The following is a 16,711-nucleotide window of genomic DNA, read 5'->3' as shown; positions in this document are numbered from 1 at the left end:
GGGAAAGGACATAAAAGGTCAGTTTACAAACCCCTAGTTTAGACTGTATTATCTCAATCATGTGTTTGGCAGTATATGTCCTGTGTCCTCATTATACAGTAAAAGAGTGTGTATGTACAACAACAGTAGGAACAGATGGCTGACGCATTTTCATATTTGCTTTTGGTTTCTCATCAAAATAAGTAAAATGTGTTCATTTAAATAATACTATTTTAAAAATGTCTGACAGCTTGTGTTCCTGCATTGCAACAAAGTTAGTGAGCAAGATGTTAACATGACCAATAGGAATAAGGAGGTCTATACTACAAAAAAAGAGGCCAAAGGAGGTAGGGTAAACCAGATTAAGACCCTTAACCAGATTAATTAACCCTTTAAGAAGTCTATTTTCTTTTAAAATATATATAATTTGAATATCAATATAATATGTCAGCATATCCTCATACGAAGCTACTTATGATATCTTACGAAAAGTTATTCCTCATTTTCCGTTCGTACTCCTACGAACATCCAGCAACACGTGTCCATTTCCGCTCGTTACCTGAATACAGTCTTTTCAAAATAAACTTCCGTCTCCAAAACAATTACCTTCCATTTCAACAAAACTGAATTGTGAATACAATTTTGATGGGAATGTAATTTGTTCCGTAATACATTTGTTTTTGACGTATCACAAATATGTTTGTAATGATAGTCCTTGTAAGAAGGAAGTCGGGGGTGGATGGACGGGTCAAACAAACACAGGACTTTCACCAGGAGACCGCTGTTTGTGTCCCGTGGTGAAACTAAAAGCTAACGTTCACTTATTTTTATTTTCGTCTGTAGCTTGACAAGGCAAAAGTGAGCATGGCTCACACACCCCCGCTCACCGCTTGACCCCTACTAAAGTAGGACCAAAGATTTTGCCCTTTTGGAACTAATGGAATTAATGGGCATTAACAACCATCATACCAAATTTGACATTCCTAAGTGAAATACTTTCCGAGTTCTACTCCGGAAACTAAATTGAACTTGAAAATATCACAGTTTTTGGCCCAAATTTTGGACACCCTGGACTTCTAACCCTGAAAAGGTACAACTATACCACACTGCATTTCAGAGAGCAGGTTTGTGAAGGAGAACAGATTCCTGTGTTTATCTGAATGAGACGGTGACAACCTGCTACCAGGGTGTGTGTGTATGTAAGCATGAACCAAAACAAACACACACACACACACACACACACACACAGTGTGATCTATCTAATCGCACCGATCTGGTGCAGAGCGGTGCGTAGTGAGAGTTGTCAGCTAGCAGCCAGTATACTACACCTGACATATGGTGAGGGAGCTGGTGGAAATGCATGGCTTTAATCTATCTGTGCTAACTGACAAATGGACGGGGAGGAAGCTGTGCTGCAGAGAGACCTGTTGTTCAGCCCTGAGCGTATGTCTGACGGATAGACAGCGCCACGCTAAGAAAAAAAGACAGAGATGGAAAGGACGCATAGAAACTTGCAGTATAAATTCACTGCTGTCATGCTGCCTGCTGTTAAGTACAGACAGAGGGTGAGGAGGAGGAGGAGGAGGAGGAGAAGGAGGAGGGAGGTAGGAAGACCTGAGGCCGCGGTCCAAATGGAGCTCATTTATGAGGCCTAATGCTTCCATTTAATCCCAGAGAGCCACAAGACTGCTGGCTGGAGGCTCCAGAGACCGCATGAACACACACACACACACACACTACAGAGAGGGTGATGTCAGATGTCCATCACTGAATTGCTCTTTTCCTTGTGTGTGTGTGTGAATCTGAGACTTGAAGGCAGACAGTGTATTTCTGCTGATGAGGTACAATGTAAAGAGGTGTCCAAGTGTCTTTACTGTTGTCTGTCTAATAAATGCAGGAGAAATGCCCTCAGAGTACAAGAAAACTATGTTTCCTACCTGCAGATGTAGTTGGTCTTGCAGGAGGCCTGCAGCTCCAGACAGTTTGGTTTCTGCTTTTCTTCGTACGAGCAGACGGGGACGATGGTCTGACGCCTGCGTTCAGAACACGCTGTCTGGTCGCTCAGTGGACACGAGCAGTACAACATGCCGTAGCTGTGCTTCGGAGGGACCTGTGTGGCACAAGAATCACAACATTAACTGTACGAGTCGTATGCAAAACCCTTCCTTTTCATTCTTTATTCTGCACTTCCTGCCCTCTCAGGAGTCTGAAGTTGTGTTGATGTTCTTTTTTTTGTTGACAACCCACAGTGGCTATTGTTGCTAATGCTACCTACCTATCTCCTCTGTTTATTCCAAACAAACCAATCCTGCCTCATCACTTCATGTCGGCTGGAGGATTTTTCTAGTTCAAAGTTCTGTCAAACCTCTGGGTTTAACATTGATAATCTAGTAAAACAAACCCCCAAATAGTGAGGTAAAGACGAGCATTATACCTTCTAGCAAGTGGTTAATGCCAATGTAAATTGTCTCTCTGGCCTATTAAACATTGCTTCAGTAGAATAACAACTTCAGTACATTGTGATATTACAGTTGAATAGATGTTAACAGAGAATGTCGTCATAGTTTCGTCTCCAACACAAAGAAAGCTTAAGGCTGTTCACGCAAACTTCTCTACTGTGTAGAAACGAAACACAATAAGATTAACAATGTCATGCAATCTTTGTAGTTTGTCTATGTATTCATGTTGTTGCTTATTGACGCGATCCCAGTTAAGTTATTCCAAAGGGACATCATCATGGGAGCCGGGTTGTAATTATGTTTCACATCATTTTTTACAATATGGCACAGACAGCAAAAAAAAACATCTTTTGTGTTTGATGACTGAATCAATGTCAGAGCTCGGCGCTGGAAAAGCAAACCGAACAAAAAGACCCGCATGATTATTTATTGTGATTCTGACGAGCCGTCTAACTTGTCCACTTCAAAAAAATCATTCTTCCTTTTGAAGCCTTTTGTGGTGGACATTCAACTTTTATCACACAGCAGTCGTTTGGAAAACCTCCAGCGTGTGTGCGTGTGTGTGTGTGTGTGTGTGTGCGTGTGTGTGTGTGTGTGTGTGTGTGTGTGTGTGTGCTTTTTAGTTTCTCTTTATATATATTTTTGATAAGCTTGTGTCAGAGGTGGCTTGCCTTGTCAAAGAACTGCCGCAGGGCCTTGTGGCACTTCCTCTTGTTGCAGACCTCAGCGGTGGAGACGCGGCTGGTGCACGGGCTGATGTAGGCCGAGCGGTACTTCTTACACGTGTCGTTCAGGTTGCACGCCTTGGCGGCGTTCAGACAGTTGTTCTCTCTGGCCACTGCAGGCTCGCCTAAAGACGGAGGAGAGGAGGAAGATGAGAAGAACAAAGGGTGAGCAAGAATATTCATGAAAACACTTGAAGGTCAACCACTACTCTTACCACTTACTTGATGGAATTTGCTCAGTTTTCATGGAGATGGTTTATTTCATGTGACCTGAGCATGGACTTTTGATCATGTGATAAGAGGTGACGTATCCTTCTTTGAAATGGGGAACCTGTTTACCGTGTTCATAAGAAGAGTCCATATGAACGCCCCCCTTTTGTGGTATTAACAACCTCGTAAGTGGAAATTTCACGAGTTGTGGGGTATTTGTTGACGTTGTCAGAGATGCTGGAGGCCATGGAAGTTCATTTTTGGTGGGTGATAAGTTATGATATTGACATTTTAGTAGTTCTGCTTTGTAATTTTGTCTTAGGAAAATGTTGATATTCCCAACAGCCTCACCTCTTTCCCTCTGTCATTTCCTTTTCCACTTGTTTGCTAGCTTGCTAAATTGTCAGCACCGACAGTAAGCGTCCACGTTGCCGTTGCCTAGCAGCAGTGATTTTACAACTTAACCGCTTAAACGCCAAACCGTGTTGTAACCACGAGTTCAAATGTTCCAATTTGAAGAAAGTAATAGGTGATGTGATAATAACTGATCCATCTCCATGAGGATGTAGCAAAATCCACCAATTGTGAGGAACATAAAGAGAATAAAAGTAGACGTTAATAGATATTTCTTGTCAAACTATTCTTGTGTTCGTTGGGCCTTTTTCGTTTTAACTTTCCACCACATTTCACTGAAATCTGATCACAACTTTTAGAGAAGCAGACTGGTCCAACCACGGCCCGATCGACCTGTTAGGGGTCCTGGGGAAACCTTTTGTAGTACCATATATAACATAGTGGGACAGCTAAGCTGAAATATTCAGAACAATTGTGCATTTTGCAATAAATGCAACATATTTATGGGGTGAAATTTGACCCTGAAGTGACCCTAAGATTAGCCAATAATATGGAGCCTTAGTCGATATTGTATTTTAGTGGAACAAAATCTGCAATTAATCAAATGACTTGCTTGAACTGATAACAATGAACCTTGAGGTCTGGGTCCTGAGGGCAGTTGTCTGCTTGGCCTAGTTGATAATCCAGCCTTGGGGGCAAAACCTCGCTAAAGATACTTTATGCGTTTATGTAAAACATTTGCTCTCTAATATCTTTACACAGCACATGTAGAGTTCACCTACAGATCATATCACCACAAAACAAAAGTAAGTCAACTCCCCGGAGCTGCAGCGTCTCCACCACAGACAGCGTCTCCACCACAGACAGACAGCAGCATAATGATGTTTCCTCAAAACCAGCAGATAACCGCAGAAATACATCCTTTCTGTCTGTATCTGTCGGCTGATATGAATGTTTGTGTTCATGTCTATTCTGCATCTGTGCAAGTCTATGTGAGAGTGTTCATGCAAACTAAGAACACAAGACCCCGTTTACAGTCTCACTTCCTGTTTGGCCTGAATCAAACAGTGTGTATACAGCATGTGTGTTCCTGTTGTCATCAAAGTGTCCTGTCCGCCTGCACTAATTGCGTTGTGTTGTCCTCGATCCGCTGTCAATTAACATGTTCATAGACTTCACCCCCTGCTGCTCCCCCTCTTGCTTATTTGGGTGAAAATGTAGCAAAAACAGCATCTTTTTTTTCTCTAATTAACCAATTAAAACGGAGAAGGCCGGCGTGACAAACGTACAGAAGCGGTGGTGGTGGTGGGGGGGTGGTGTTAGACAGCAGAGGAGAGTGTGTGTTGTGTTGTGATGGCAAATGGTGCTAATAAGATTCAACACATCAAGGGGAGGAAGGGGAAGAGAGATGGAGGGAGGATAAAAGGGAGACAGAAACATGATGGGGGAGTATGAGGTGATGATGTGGTGATGTATTAACTGGCAAACAGAGAGGATGATGTTTGTTCTACTACAGCAACGCTGTCTCCTTTAAAACTACGTTCATATACAGCTAAACTGCACTCAATTAGGTTTAGAGAGAAATATATTCACTGTTTAAAACAGTCGCAGTTTTAAACACGTGGTTAACGCTGTAAACTGAGACAAAACGCAACAAAACTGCATGATTAGGTTTCGTAAAACATCATTGTTTGGCTGAAAATTACTACGTTTGTTACGTTATTAACAGGTCTGTCAAAGTTAACATGATAATAATGCATTAATGCAAATTTGTTTTAACGCCGCTAATTTCTTTAACTTGCGATATCGATCTTTCAGGCGTTGTAGCGGGTTTAGTTTTAAAGCTAGAGTGAGGATACTGACAGCATATGAAACTAGAGAAAACTAAGGAATCCATTGGATTTTATGGCGGTAAAGCCATTTTACATGTTTTTATTTAATATTTATAAAGGATTTAAACATATAGCATATGTCAATAATCTTTGTAAACTTCTGGTTGCATTTGCTTTAGAGCTCCAACTAGTAAAATGCCCATTGCAAGTTCCCAGAATTCAAGCGAAAGTTTAATTGACAAAACACCCAACATATTTAGTTTACAATTACAAAGCTGCTAATTCTTATATTTAAGAAGCTGAAACCAGAGAATCTTTGCTTGATGACGTACTTGAATAATTAATTGATAATATAAAATTGTCAAATAAATCTCTATCGATAGTAATGAAGGTACTGGTATCACAGAATCCATCGGTACCAACCATGTCATACTAGCTTGTCGTGAAGGAGGTTAAATAAAGCTCCAACGTTACGCTAAATTTTGGCGAGGAAAAACTGTCATGTCCGTTTTCAAAGGGGTCCCTTGACCTCTGACCTTCAGATGTGTGAATGTAAATGGGTTATATGGATACCCACAAGTCTCCCCTTTACAGACATGCCCACTTTATGATGATCACATGCAGTTTGGGGCAAGTCATAGTCAAGTCAGCACACTGACACACTGACAGCTGTTGTTGCCTGTTGGGCTGCAGTTTGCCATGTTATGATTTGAGCATATTGTTTTATGCTAAATGCAGTACCTGTGAGGGTTTCTGGACAATATCTGTCATTGCTTTGTGTTGTTAATTGATTTCCAATAATAAGTATATACACACATTTGCATAAAGCAGCATATCTGTCCACTCCCATGTTGATTAGAGTATTGACAAATCTCCCTTTAAGGTACATTTTGAACAGATAAAAGATTTTCGATTAATCTAATTAATATTTCAATCGATTAACAGCCATATTCTAAATATATTTTTGTCACACAGCAGTGCTGCAATCTGCCATTTCAGCTTTAAACATTTGGAGGAAGCTGCTGCAGCTGAAAAGTTGAGCCTCTTTATCAGTAATGACAGTTGCATGGTAGCGTTGATGAGGTTTGGGGATGTTTCTGTTTTCCTCTGCGTCTCACAACAACACAACTTTTCTCATTCCTCCATCACTTCAAAAAACCCTCTCAGACACCTCCACTCCCGCCGCATCCCTCCCCTCACGTCCGCCTTCAATTTCCTCCTTCCTCTTTTCCCTCCGTCTGTCTTCTTCTCTTTGGATCAGTGCGTTTGGGGATCAGACACATGAACTTCATACATTTTATTTTTTTTTTCTTCGCTTCCTTCAGCTGCCTCAGATCGACTTACTGACTCTCATCTGTTAACCCTGCAGTTGTCCCCTGGGCAGCTGGGCGAGGTTGCTGTTTTCATGTGTTTATGTTTGACTCTCTTAGTATCATTTGACTCGTTTGAAAGGACTTGATCAATAGTGCATCCATGTTTAATGTCGGCATGCTATAAGACCCCGTGGTGTTATGAAGGTTGGGAGGATAACCCCCCAAAGATCCAGAAACTGGGCTGCAGTTTATCTTCTTTTACTGCCAAATTTATTTTTAAAAAACAGATTGCTTCTTTTCTTTCAACAGTTATAGATCTTTCTGAATGAGCAGCTACATCAAGGATTGTTAATGATAGAAGAAGAGTTTTGAAGATCCTTTGAGGTCGAAGCCGGTTGATATTTTAACCATTATGTGTGACTATAAAGGCTTTTAATGTACCTTTTATTGCTTGAAGGGCATTTACTTTTCTGAGACCATTTAGTTTTTCCATCTTCAAGAGCACCTTAAAAGGACTGTTCGACCCCAAAATCAAAAATACATATTTTTCATCTTACTTGCGGCTCTATTTATCAATCTAGATTGTTTTGGTGTGAGTTGCTGAGTGTTGGAGATATCGACCGTAGAGATGCCTTTTCTCCAATATAATGAAACTAGATGTCACTCGGCTCGTGGTGCTCAAAGTGCCAAAACAAATACATTTGACAAACTCGACAGTGATTCACCATATTCACACGGGGGCCATTTTGCTCTTACGTCACGCTCAGGGTGGAAAGGAGCTCCGCAAATTAGTCAGACAGCTATATACTGTAGCTATGGTGAAGCGCTCCAAACATTTGACTTGTGTAGCCCGGCCAAGTGTTGAAACAATCAAATGTGGACAGATAAGTCTGTAAAGAGCCCCAAAAGAATCCAAACAAAGGGATACAGCAACTGGACTGCAGGTTGGACAACTGGACAACAAGGTCTGTGGAATATCTTGAGTAACCGGGTCATGATTTCTGGAAAGAGATGTTGCTGTTGACTTTTTCAAAATGTATTCTTTTGGCGCTTTGAGAAGCCATCTAGTTCCGTTATATTGGAGAGAAAGCAGACATCACTACGGCCGATATCTCCAACACTCGGCTACTCACACCAAAACAATCTGGACTGATAAATAGCACTACGGGTAATGGCCGGTTCAGACTACACGATATCAGCCCGATTATAGCCGTGTGCGACAATCAAACGTTTTATCTCGTGTAGTGTGTCATAGTACACGACAATCTACGCTGCGTCTGGGATGCCTCACGACGCCCCGGCAGAAAGTCTAGCATGTTTGATTTTTTTTTTTTGCTTTGCACGACATGTTCCGTCACGGCCGTGAATTTTACCAGCTGAGCACAGACGCACACGGCTGTAAACAGAAGCACATGGCTACTTATTATGCAGAATGATGTCAGCGGACCCTCCCAGCACAACTGCTGCCGGACCTCGCGGTAGGATATTTAATCCAGGTTGTGTCGGAGTGAAAAACACCACCGCCTTTGCGTCTTTGCGCATGGAGCATCCCGTTGCGCGCCCGCTTTTACTTCTCCCTGGAGCCTCGTGGGCCGCTCTACGTGGTCCGGCCCGGGGGCTCGAGCCTCGATAAGCCCGTATATTAAGACGGCGGTGCCGGGAGAGTGTGTATTGTCGGAACAACAGAGGACCTACGTATAGTCTGTCATGTGTCGCGGCCAAGTCACGACAAGAATTTATGACTGTCAATCGTCTAATCTGACATAGCGACCATCGTAACCGTCTGATCCTGGCATAAGAGGAAAAATATGTAGTTTTGATTTTTGGGGTTGAACTGTCCCTTTAAGGACTCCTGGACTTCATGTACAGTAGGCTAAGCTACGTGAAGCTGATTAAGCACTTGGCCTCTGCTTTCTGTTTATATCAAGAGTTTTGCTCTGACGTAAACTCGTCCAAGCATTTTGAACATGATCTCCCCGAATTAAAGTTTTTTTACAAGACAACAACTGATGACAATGTACCTGAGACCGTCTCCTAAATAAACAATAATGATGTTATATATTTTATATGAGTAAACTCCCTGGGTTGCCTTCCAGTCTTTGCCAGAGCGCCACAACTTTATGTGTGAGTTGCTTTATTTCCAACCTCGGCGAGGTGGGAGTCCCAACCAACCTGCGCCCCTAGTGTCAGCAAATACATAAGCTGAACTCCCCCTGCACTCCTGGCAGATGGTATTGTCTCTCAACCACACACACAGTAACACACACACACACACAGTGCATGGTCTGGCAGGGCCCACACAGGGCTGGGGCCGGGGCCATCTGGAGGCCTGGTAGGGGGAACGACGCCCCCCCCAGTGGCTCATGTTTCCGATTCAGCCTCAAATTGATTATCATGTCGCCTGTTTCCTCCAGTCCCGCTGCCCTCCCGACCGCCACCCCCCCGCCTAATTTCAATTACTGTGGGACGCCACGGGGTCGAATCCTGACCTCACCCGCCTCTGTACCCCGCTATATACCCTCTCTCCTCATCCACTCTCCTCTCTTCTTCCCTTCCTCCTCTTCTCTCTGCTCCTCTTTCATGTCTTTATCATGCTGTTCTGGGTGTCTTCCAATCATTACCTCCTTTCCTCTGCCTCCATCATCATTATCCATCTCTAAACTTCTCTCTGTGGCTCCCCCATCTCTCTGGTTTCTTCCTGTCCCTCTCCTCCCCTCTGCCATCTGTCCTTTACTTTCTTTGAAGCAAAGTGGAGTCATTAAACGTCCTTCAGTGGCCTTTCGATCATTGTTCAAAACTCCCATCGGCTCCCACGAGCGTCAACATTCATAGAGTCGACATTTGAAGTAGTGGTGGGAAAAAAAACGATTCACATATGTATCGTTATTTTTTTTTAATGATTTTGTAATCATCCGTCAACCAAAACAAACCGCAGCGAGCAAAAATGAGAAAGTAGAAAACGGTGGAGGGTCATCGTGGATACGACCTGCACCCTCACATGTTAAATCCAGCGTAGTAAACACTACACATCCAGCAAAGGATGGAAACACTTTGGGTTTCACACATTGACAGGAAAAGCAGAGCTAGACATCACGGCTAAAGCTGCATGCTAACTCTGTCACGGACAGGAAACGTTATCGTATCGCGGTAACGTGGCGGTCGAGCCGGCCGTCGCTCTCATCTCCGTGGTCAAATGGGCCGACGCTACGACTGTAGAGCACCCGTATACTGACATTTATGTTAAATGCATTCAAACGGCCCGATGGAGCTGAACATGGATGGATAAAGAGAACGGAGCTGACGGGAGAGCTGGAGACCACCTTGGAGAAGTTAGAGGAAGTATACATGTGTGACTACGTCCGTGTGACTTCAGGACATCTCTGACTAGATACATGCTGAAATTCAAAAAAATTTACTGTATTATTTTTGATATTTTACAAAGTTAAAGTCCCTAGAAGTGTATGATTCACCTTTTTCCCATGGTCTAGTGTTTAAAACATGAACAAAATCACAATAAATCGTAATTGAAAATCGGAAAACACATCGATTCGGCACCCCAGTATCGTGACGGCATCGTAACGTAACTCACAATGCAGTTTCGTTGTATTGGAACATATTTTTTAGGTGACAGGGCTGGTTTTCTATGTTGTTGTCATTGATGTGACCATGCTATTGTCCTCGCCATGAGCCTTGCTATTGTTACAGAATGCAACTGTCCTGTTATAGCTATTTTAAATATGTCATACCGCTGTCCCAGCAGTTTGTCATTGTCTTTTTTTACAGCAGCCACACAGAGCCCATCACTGCAGTTCATCCAGGCCAATGGAGGGTCAGCGGGGGGGAAACAGGGAGCTCTTGACAGGTGTGTTTGTTTCCACTGCTCATAGCTGAGCAGCAGTGGAAACAGCAGCGGCTGCGTGCTGTGCCACTGACTATATTTCACAGCCTCTTTGTTTGCTAAGTACAATAAATGTGGAGGGATTTGTCCTGGTGGCGTGGCTGCAGGGGATTACTGAACAAACATGCTGACACCCAGGGGTAACTAAAGGGGACACGCTGCATAGACGGAGCAATTAAATGGCTATAAATTTAGCATTCAGCTGTGTTATATGCTACCAGGCTGTGCTCTCACACTGCAGCTGCAAGGAAGTAGAGCTAAAACAATTAGTCAATTAATCTCTTAGTCTATTGATAGAGAATCATTTGACAATTTTATATTATCAATTAATTATTCAAGTACGCCATCAAGCAGAAATTTGGTTTCAGCTCCTCAAATATAAGAAACAGCAGCTTAAAATTGTAAATTAAATATTTTGGGGTTTTGGGCCGTTAAAAATACACTTGAATTCTGGGAACTTGCGATGGGCAGTTTACTTGTTTTTAGCAGGTTTAGGTCTGTTATTTGTCATACAGTCGGTCTTGATTTAGAGATGTGGCATTTACTTTTTATCCCCCATTAGAACTTGTATAAATTGTAAACTAAATTTGTCCTGTCTTCGTCTGCAAACATCTTGATTATTCATTGTGTAAATTACTTTTCCTTGCACCTCCTTCCCACTTTGAGAAATTACAGCACAGTCAGATTCAATAGAAAAATCTAACATAATAAACAAGGCCCGGGGTCTCCTCTCTGCGAATCTGCTCTCTCTGTGTTGATTATCAGTGGTGAGTTACACTGTCATCCGCTTTAATGGGCTCCACGCTTGAAAGTGCAAAGACAAGCAGAAATGGAGAGAGTGGAGATGCTGCAAGAGGAGAAGTGAAGAGAGAGCCTCGAGGTTTACTCATCTTTCTTTCTAAACACTCCATGTCTTTCTTTCTTTCTTTCTTTCTTTCTGATTCCCTCTTCTTCCCCTCACTCACTGTGTTGTTAATATCCCCCACCCCCCTCCCTCTTCCTCCAAACGCTGTCCCAGTGCAATAAAGCCACATGGCACTCGGTGCAGCAAACACCATAACTCACAGTTCCTAGTAATTGATCCCTGTAGTGCAACAGTCTCTCTTTCCCTTTCCCACTACTCCATCTATATCCCTTCCCCTTCCATCACCTCTCTGCCATCTCCACCAACATTTTCCCTCCATTGAATTCATTGAGCTTTATTGGCACAAAGTCCAATAAAAATCTGCCAAAGACAATTATTTCTCACATTAGCCGCCTTCCATTTCCACTCTCTTGACATCACATCCCATAACGGCGTTACACTTCTCCCTCCGCCAACAAACCCCTTCACCTCGTCCATCCGTCCTTGCTCCAAAAGTGGTTGTTTATAGGCGCCAAACTACTTGGTTAGGTTTAGGCACTAAAACCACTTGGTTAGGCTTAGGCACTAAAACCACTTGCGCCACAACTTCTTGGTTAGGTTTACGCACTAAAACTACTTCGTTAGGTTTAGATACAAAAAATACTTGCGCCAAAACTACTTGGTTAGGTTTAGGCACTAAAACTACTTGGTTAGGTTTAGATACAAAAAATACTTGCACCAAAACTACATGGTTAGATTTAGGCACTAAAACTACTTGCGCTAAAACTACTTGGTTAGGTTTAGGCACAAAAACTACTTGCACAAAAACTACTTGGTTAGGTTTAGGTGCCAAAACTACTTGGCTAGGTTTAGACACAAAAACTACTTGCGCCAGAACTACGTGTTTAGGTGTAGGCACCAAAAGTACTTGCTCCAAAACTACTTGGTTAGGTTTAGGCACTAAAACTACTTGATTGGGTTTAGGCACACAACTATTTGATTAGGTTTAGGCGCCAAACTGTTTGGCTAGGTTTAGGCACTCAAACTGCTTGGTTAGGTACCAAAACAACTTGATTAGTTTTAGGCGCCAAAACTACTTGGTTTTGTGCACTTTGTGCATTTAATGGTGTAAAACTAAAGTCTAACTTCTTACCTTTCTAATAATTTACTTTAGCTTTGTCTTTACCAGAGTTGGCAAAAGGACGCTAATGCTAATCTTCCCCTTCCATCACCTCTCTGCCATCTCCCCCTACATTTTCCCTCCATTGAATTAATTTAGCTTTACTGGCACAAAGTCCAATAAAAATCTGCCAAAGACAATTATTTCTGTTTTCCATTAGCTGCCTTCCATTTCCACTCTCTTGACATCACATCCCATAGCAGTGTTACACTCCTCCCTCTGCCAACAAACCCCTTCACCTCGTCCCATCCATCCTGATTCACTAATATTTCAAGCCAGGTCTCGACTGAAGTGCTTACCTGAATACATCACACTTTCGGCGTCTCATCAGCTATTCCAATTTCATACATGAAACTTGCCTGAAATTTCATTTTTGGTCCAAATTGCTCGCCCTCAAACCTGTGATTATGCGCGCTGGAACTGATGGAGGAGCAGGAATACAACCCCTTCAGCAAATCCTGTGTGTTGGCAAAAAAGTTTCCCTCCTCTCAGCTTTATGTTGGCCGTCTATCCCATCACAAACTTATTCCCGTTTGATCCCCTCCGGTCTACCTTGTAATATCAACAAGCTATTAGCTGTGTGCCTCTCATAGCTGAGTGGTTACCTTCAACACCTCTGGAGCTAGATGTACCCCCCCGCTGGCTTGAATCCCAGCTGAGTTTCTCTCCTGTGATTCCTTTACTCTAACTAAGCGCTAAAGAGTTCATATTAAAATACTCTTCCCTTTCCCTGTTTTGCTCAAAAATGTGTTGATATTAGATTGGCATCATTTGGGTTTGCTCAAAACACTCAGAGCAATCCCACTGACATGTCGTCATTCACTTTTCACAATTCAGAAATCATTCTGGGGACCATTGAAATTAGCTACAGAGCAAACAATCACTAAAGCAAACAAGCTGGAGAGCTAAACTTTGAGTGAGCTCTCCAAGTAGGTCTATCTGCATGTGCACAGTACCAGAGGACATGCTTACTACATGACACGCCCTTGAAACGGTCGCACTTTGGTTAGGTTTAGGTGCCAAAACTATATTTGCTTAGGTTTAGGCACCAAAACTACTTGCTTAGGTTTAGGCGGCAAAGCTACTTGCTTAGGTTTAGGCGGCAAAACTACTTGGCTAGATTTAGGCACAAAAACTACTTGGCTAGGTTTCGACGTAAAAACAACTTGCGTCAAAACTACTTGGTTAGGTTGAGGTACCAAAACCACTTGGTTAGGTTTAGGTTCCAAAACTACTTGGTTAGGTTTAGGTTCCAAAATTACTTGGTTAGGTTTAGGTTCCAAAATTACTTGGTTAGGTTTAGGTGCCAAAATTACTTGGCTAGGTTTAGTGGTAAAAACTACTTGTGTCGAAACTATTTGGCTAGGTTTAGGTGCCAAAACTAGGTTTAGGCACAAAAAGTACTTATGCCAAAACTACTTGGTTAGGTTAAGGTGCCAAAATTACTTGCTTAGGTTTAGGCACAAAAACTACTTGCTTAAGTTAAGGCACAAGAATCTACTTTTTCCAAAACTACTTGGTTAAATTGAGGCACCAAAGCTACTAGTTTAGGTTTAGGAGATTTGTGACTTTAGGCTATGCTGATATAGGACTCTGGGACAAGCCTGGAAGACTAAACTTCATGCAGTTCACGCATGCTGTGTTTGAACCAGATGTAGCCGACTGTAGCACATTCAACAGACCAAAACCAAGACGAAGAGGAAGAAAACATTCGACAAAGGAGAGAGGAGAGTGTGTGAGGGGGAGGAGGGAGAGAATCGCTTTGGCTCTCCACAGTTATGAATCTCCAGCGAGGCCTGTTTCATTACCCGTCTGCCAGTGTGGAGATCAGCCGGTAAGAGCAGGCCCTGTGGGGCTGCAGCAGAAATATATGGCTCTTTAATAATCTCCACAAACACATTCCAGTACAGTATAGTACAGTGTACCGCCCCCACACTGCTCCCCGGCTGTCCGGAGCCGGCTCCCTGCTCACTGTGTCTACACTCCTACATCACGTCCTCTGACTTCAAGTCTGCAGCAAACACATGATCTTCTTTTTCCTGATTTTTTTTAGATTTGGTAATTTTTATATCACCAGAAAGTTAAACATGTTGTTGAGGAATATGGTTGTTTTTGTTTTTTCCCAGTTTGTTCAAAGTATGCTGAAAGGCTGAAACAACACGTTCACTTCTTTTGTTTGTGAGGTAGCTCACACTTACAGTACAGGTGCATCTCGCTCAACACCATCAGCAAAGGAAGACAAGAGGATTTACCTGACGACAGATGCTGTGAAATCTGCCTCTCTTATTAAAGACCCCTCCAGTGCATTTTGGCTTTTCTATGTTATTTCATTTTCATTTGCTTCATTCCCTGACTAAGTTGATTAGCCACACTGTTTGCCAAAATGTTTTTGACAAATTACTTATTTTTGTGCTCAAAGTATACCTGAATTGTATCCTAATTGCTCTTTAGCCTGTATTCTATCATTTGTGCAGCTTCAGTTCAGTCACAAGCAGCACCATGAATAAAATTCAGATCGATACTGAAGGACGAGAGTGTCACTCCGGCTGCGGAGAGAGAGAGAGAGAGACTGATACTGTTGAGTCTGAATGAATAGATCAGGAGGCTTACCAGCAGTCAGATCTGACAAACAAACAAAACGGCACTCTGTTCTCAATCTTCCAGCCTGACAGAACTTTCTCAACCTGAATGAGAATAATTTATGGATCTGTCTCAGAGGATCCAGACGGATATTAGGGATGCGCTTTTCAAGCAAAATTACTATTCGATATTCACTAGAAACTAGTCGACATGCATACGAGACACAGTGGGGGGAAACAGCATGTGGGGTCGCCACATTTTCCCATCTAACGTTATGAATTAAGGGTTTATTTTTACCATATTGATAGAACATTGGAAGAGACCAGTGGAAGATGGTTTTGGTGAGTTTTATGTTGTTTTTGTCAGGTTTGAATGAAGTGTTTTACATTGTTCCACCGCTCGAACAGCTCATTTACCAGCTGAAACTACGGGGGATAGTCGGTGAGCGTCCGTCGGTCTAGTTTTTGCGGTTTGTCCCGCACCGTCGGCTTTAGTCTGCCAGTGTTGGTGTTTTTTTTGGCAGATTCAGCATGTTGAATCAGCGGTGGAGCTCGTCAGTGAAAGAAATCACTCCGATTGGTTGTTCAGCTTAAACAAGTCAGTGCATGAGAAGAGAAACGGAAGTGAGGAAAGCAGGCCAACGAGTAAAGTCAAGAGGACAAAACACACAAGACTCTTCTCATTTTTCATCTTCATCTCATCTGATCGTTCAAACACACGGACATTTTCACAGCGACATGAACATCTGTAATGAAGCTAAGTGCTGACTGAGAGTGGTGTGAAAATGGTCGACAGACGCCGTTTAGTTTCATGTATGTATCATAACAATGGCTTGTATATCCGCCGTTCCCGGTCCTCTTGTTTCCCTTTTTGAACGATGAATACAGACTACCGCCACCTGCTGGTGTGGAGAGTTATTTCCTCTCACACAGGCAAAGAACGTACGTGCTAACTGGCCATCGGCTGTAGTCTTTGTGGTGTGTTTGAGTAAAACTTTTTGGCCAAAACAAAGGTGAAGTGAGGCGACTCAAAGTTCGACCTTCGTCGCCACTAGATCTTTGATGTCGGCTTGGTGTGTCCTCAGCTTAAGATCTTAACAGGCATGTAGTTAAACTGGTGCTCTAATATTTAATTACTCTTGAATAAATGCAGTATTTTATTTAACACAGCGCAATCCAGTGTCCGATCCTTCCTGAATAAATAAAGCCTGATTTTGTACTATAAGCATGTCACCCTCAGGAGTCTTATCTGTTGTCTAGAGTACTTTGACAAGTTACATGTGGTTGTTGAGTTTTATCCACCTGCCAGCTGTCAATCATCTCCTCCAGCTCCTGTCA

At 42.6% G+C, this 16,711-nt stretch overlaps 1 protein-coding gene across 3 annotated transcripts in view; it reads right to left on the bottom strand.

Moving 5' to 3' along the window:
- gfra1a (gdnf family receptor alpha 1a) overlaps positions 1-16,711 on the bottom strand; it is a 124,759-nt gene that overhangs the window by 24,073 nt on the left and 83,975 nt on the right. For all 3 annotated transcript variants that reach the window (XM_037783033.1, XM_037783032.1, XM_037783034.1), the window contains 2 exons: positions 3,110-3,288; positions 1,917-2,089 (listed from right to left, as the gene is read on the bottom strand). In XM_037783033.1, coding sequence (XP_037638961.1) covers positions 1,917-2,089; positions 3,110-3,288 — 352 coding nt within the window. The remainder of the gene's footprint in view (positions 1-1,916; positions 2,090-3,109; positions 3,289-16,711) is intronic.

This window comes from Sebastes umbrosus, chromosome 10 (assembly GCF_015220745.1).
Source record: "Sebastes umbrosus isolate fSebUmb1 chromosome 10, fSebUmb1.pri, whole genome shotgun sequence".
NCBI lineage: Eukaryota > Metazoa > Chordata > Actinopteri > Perciformes > Sebastidae > Sebastes > Sebastes umbrosus.
Note: the sequence above shows the minus strand (reverse complement) of the source record. Positions and strands in the feature narration are given on the sequence as shown.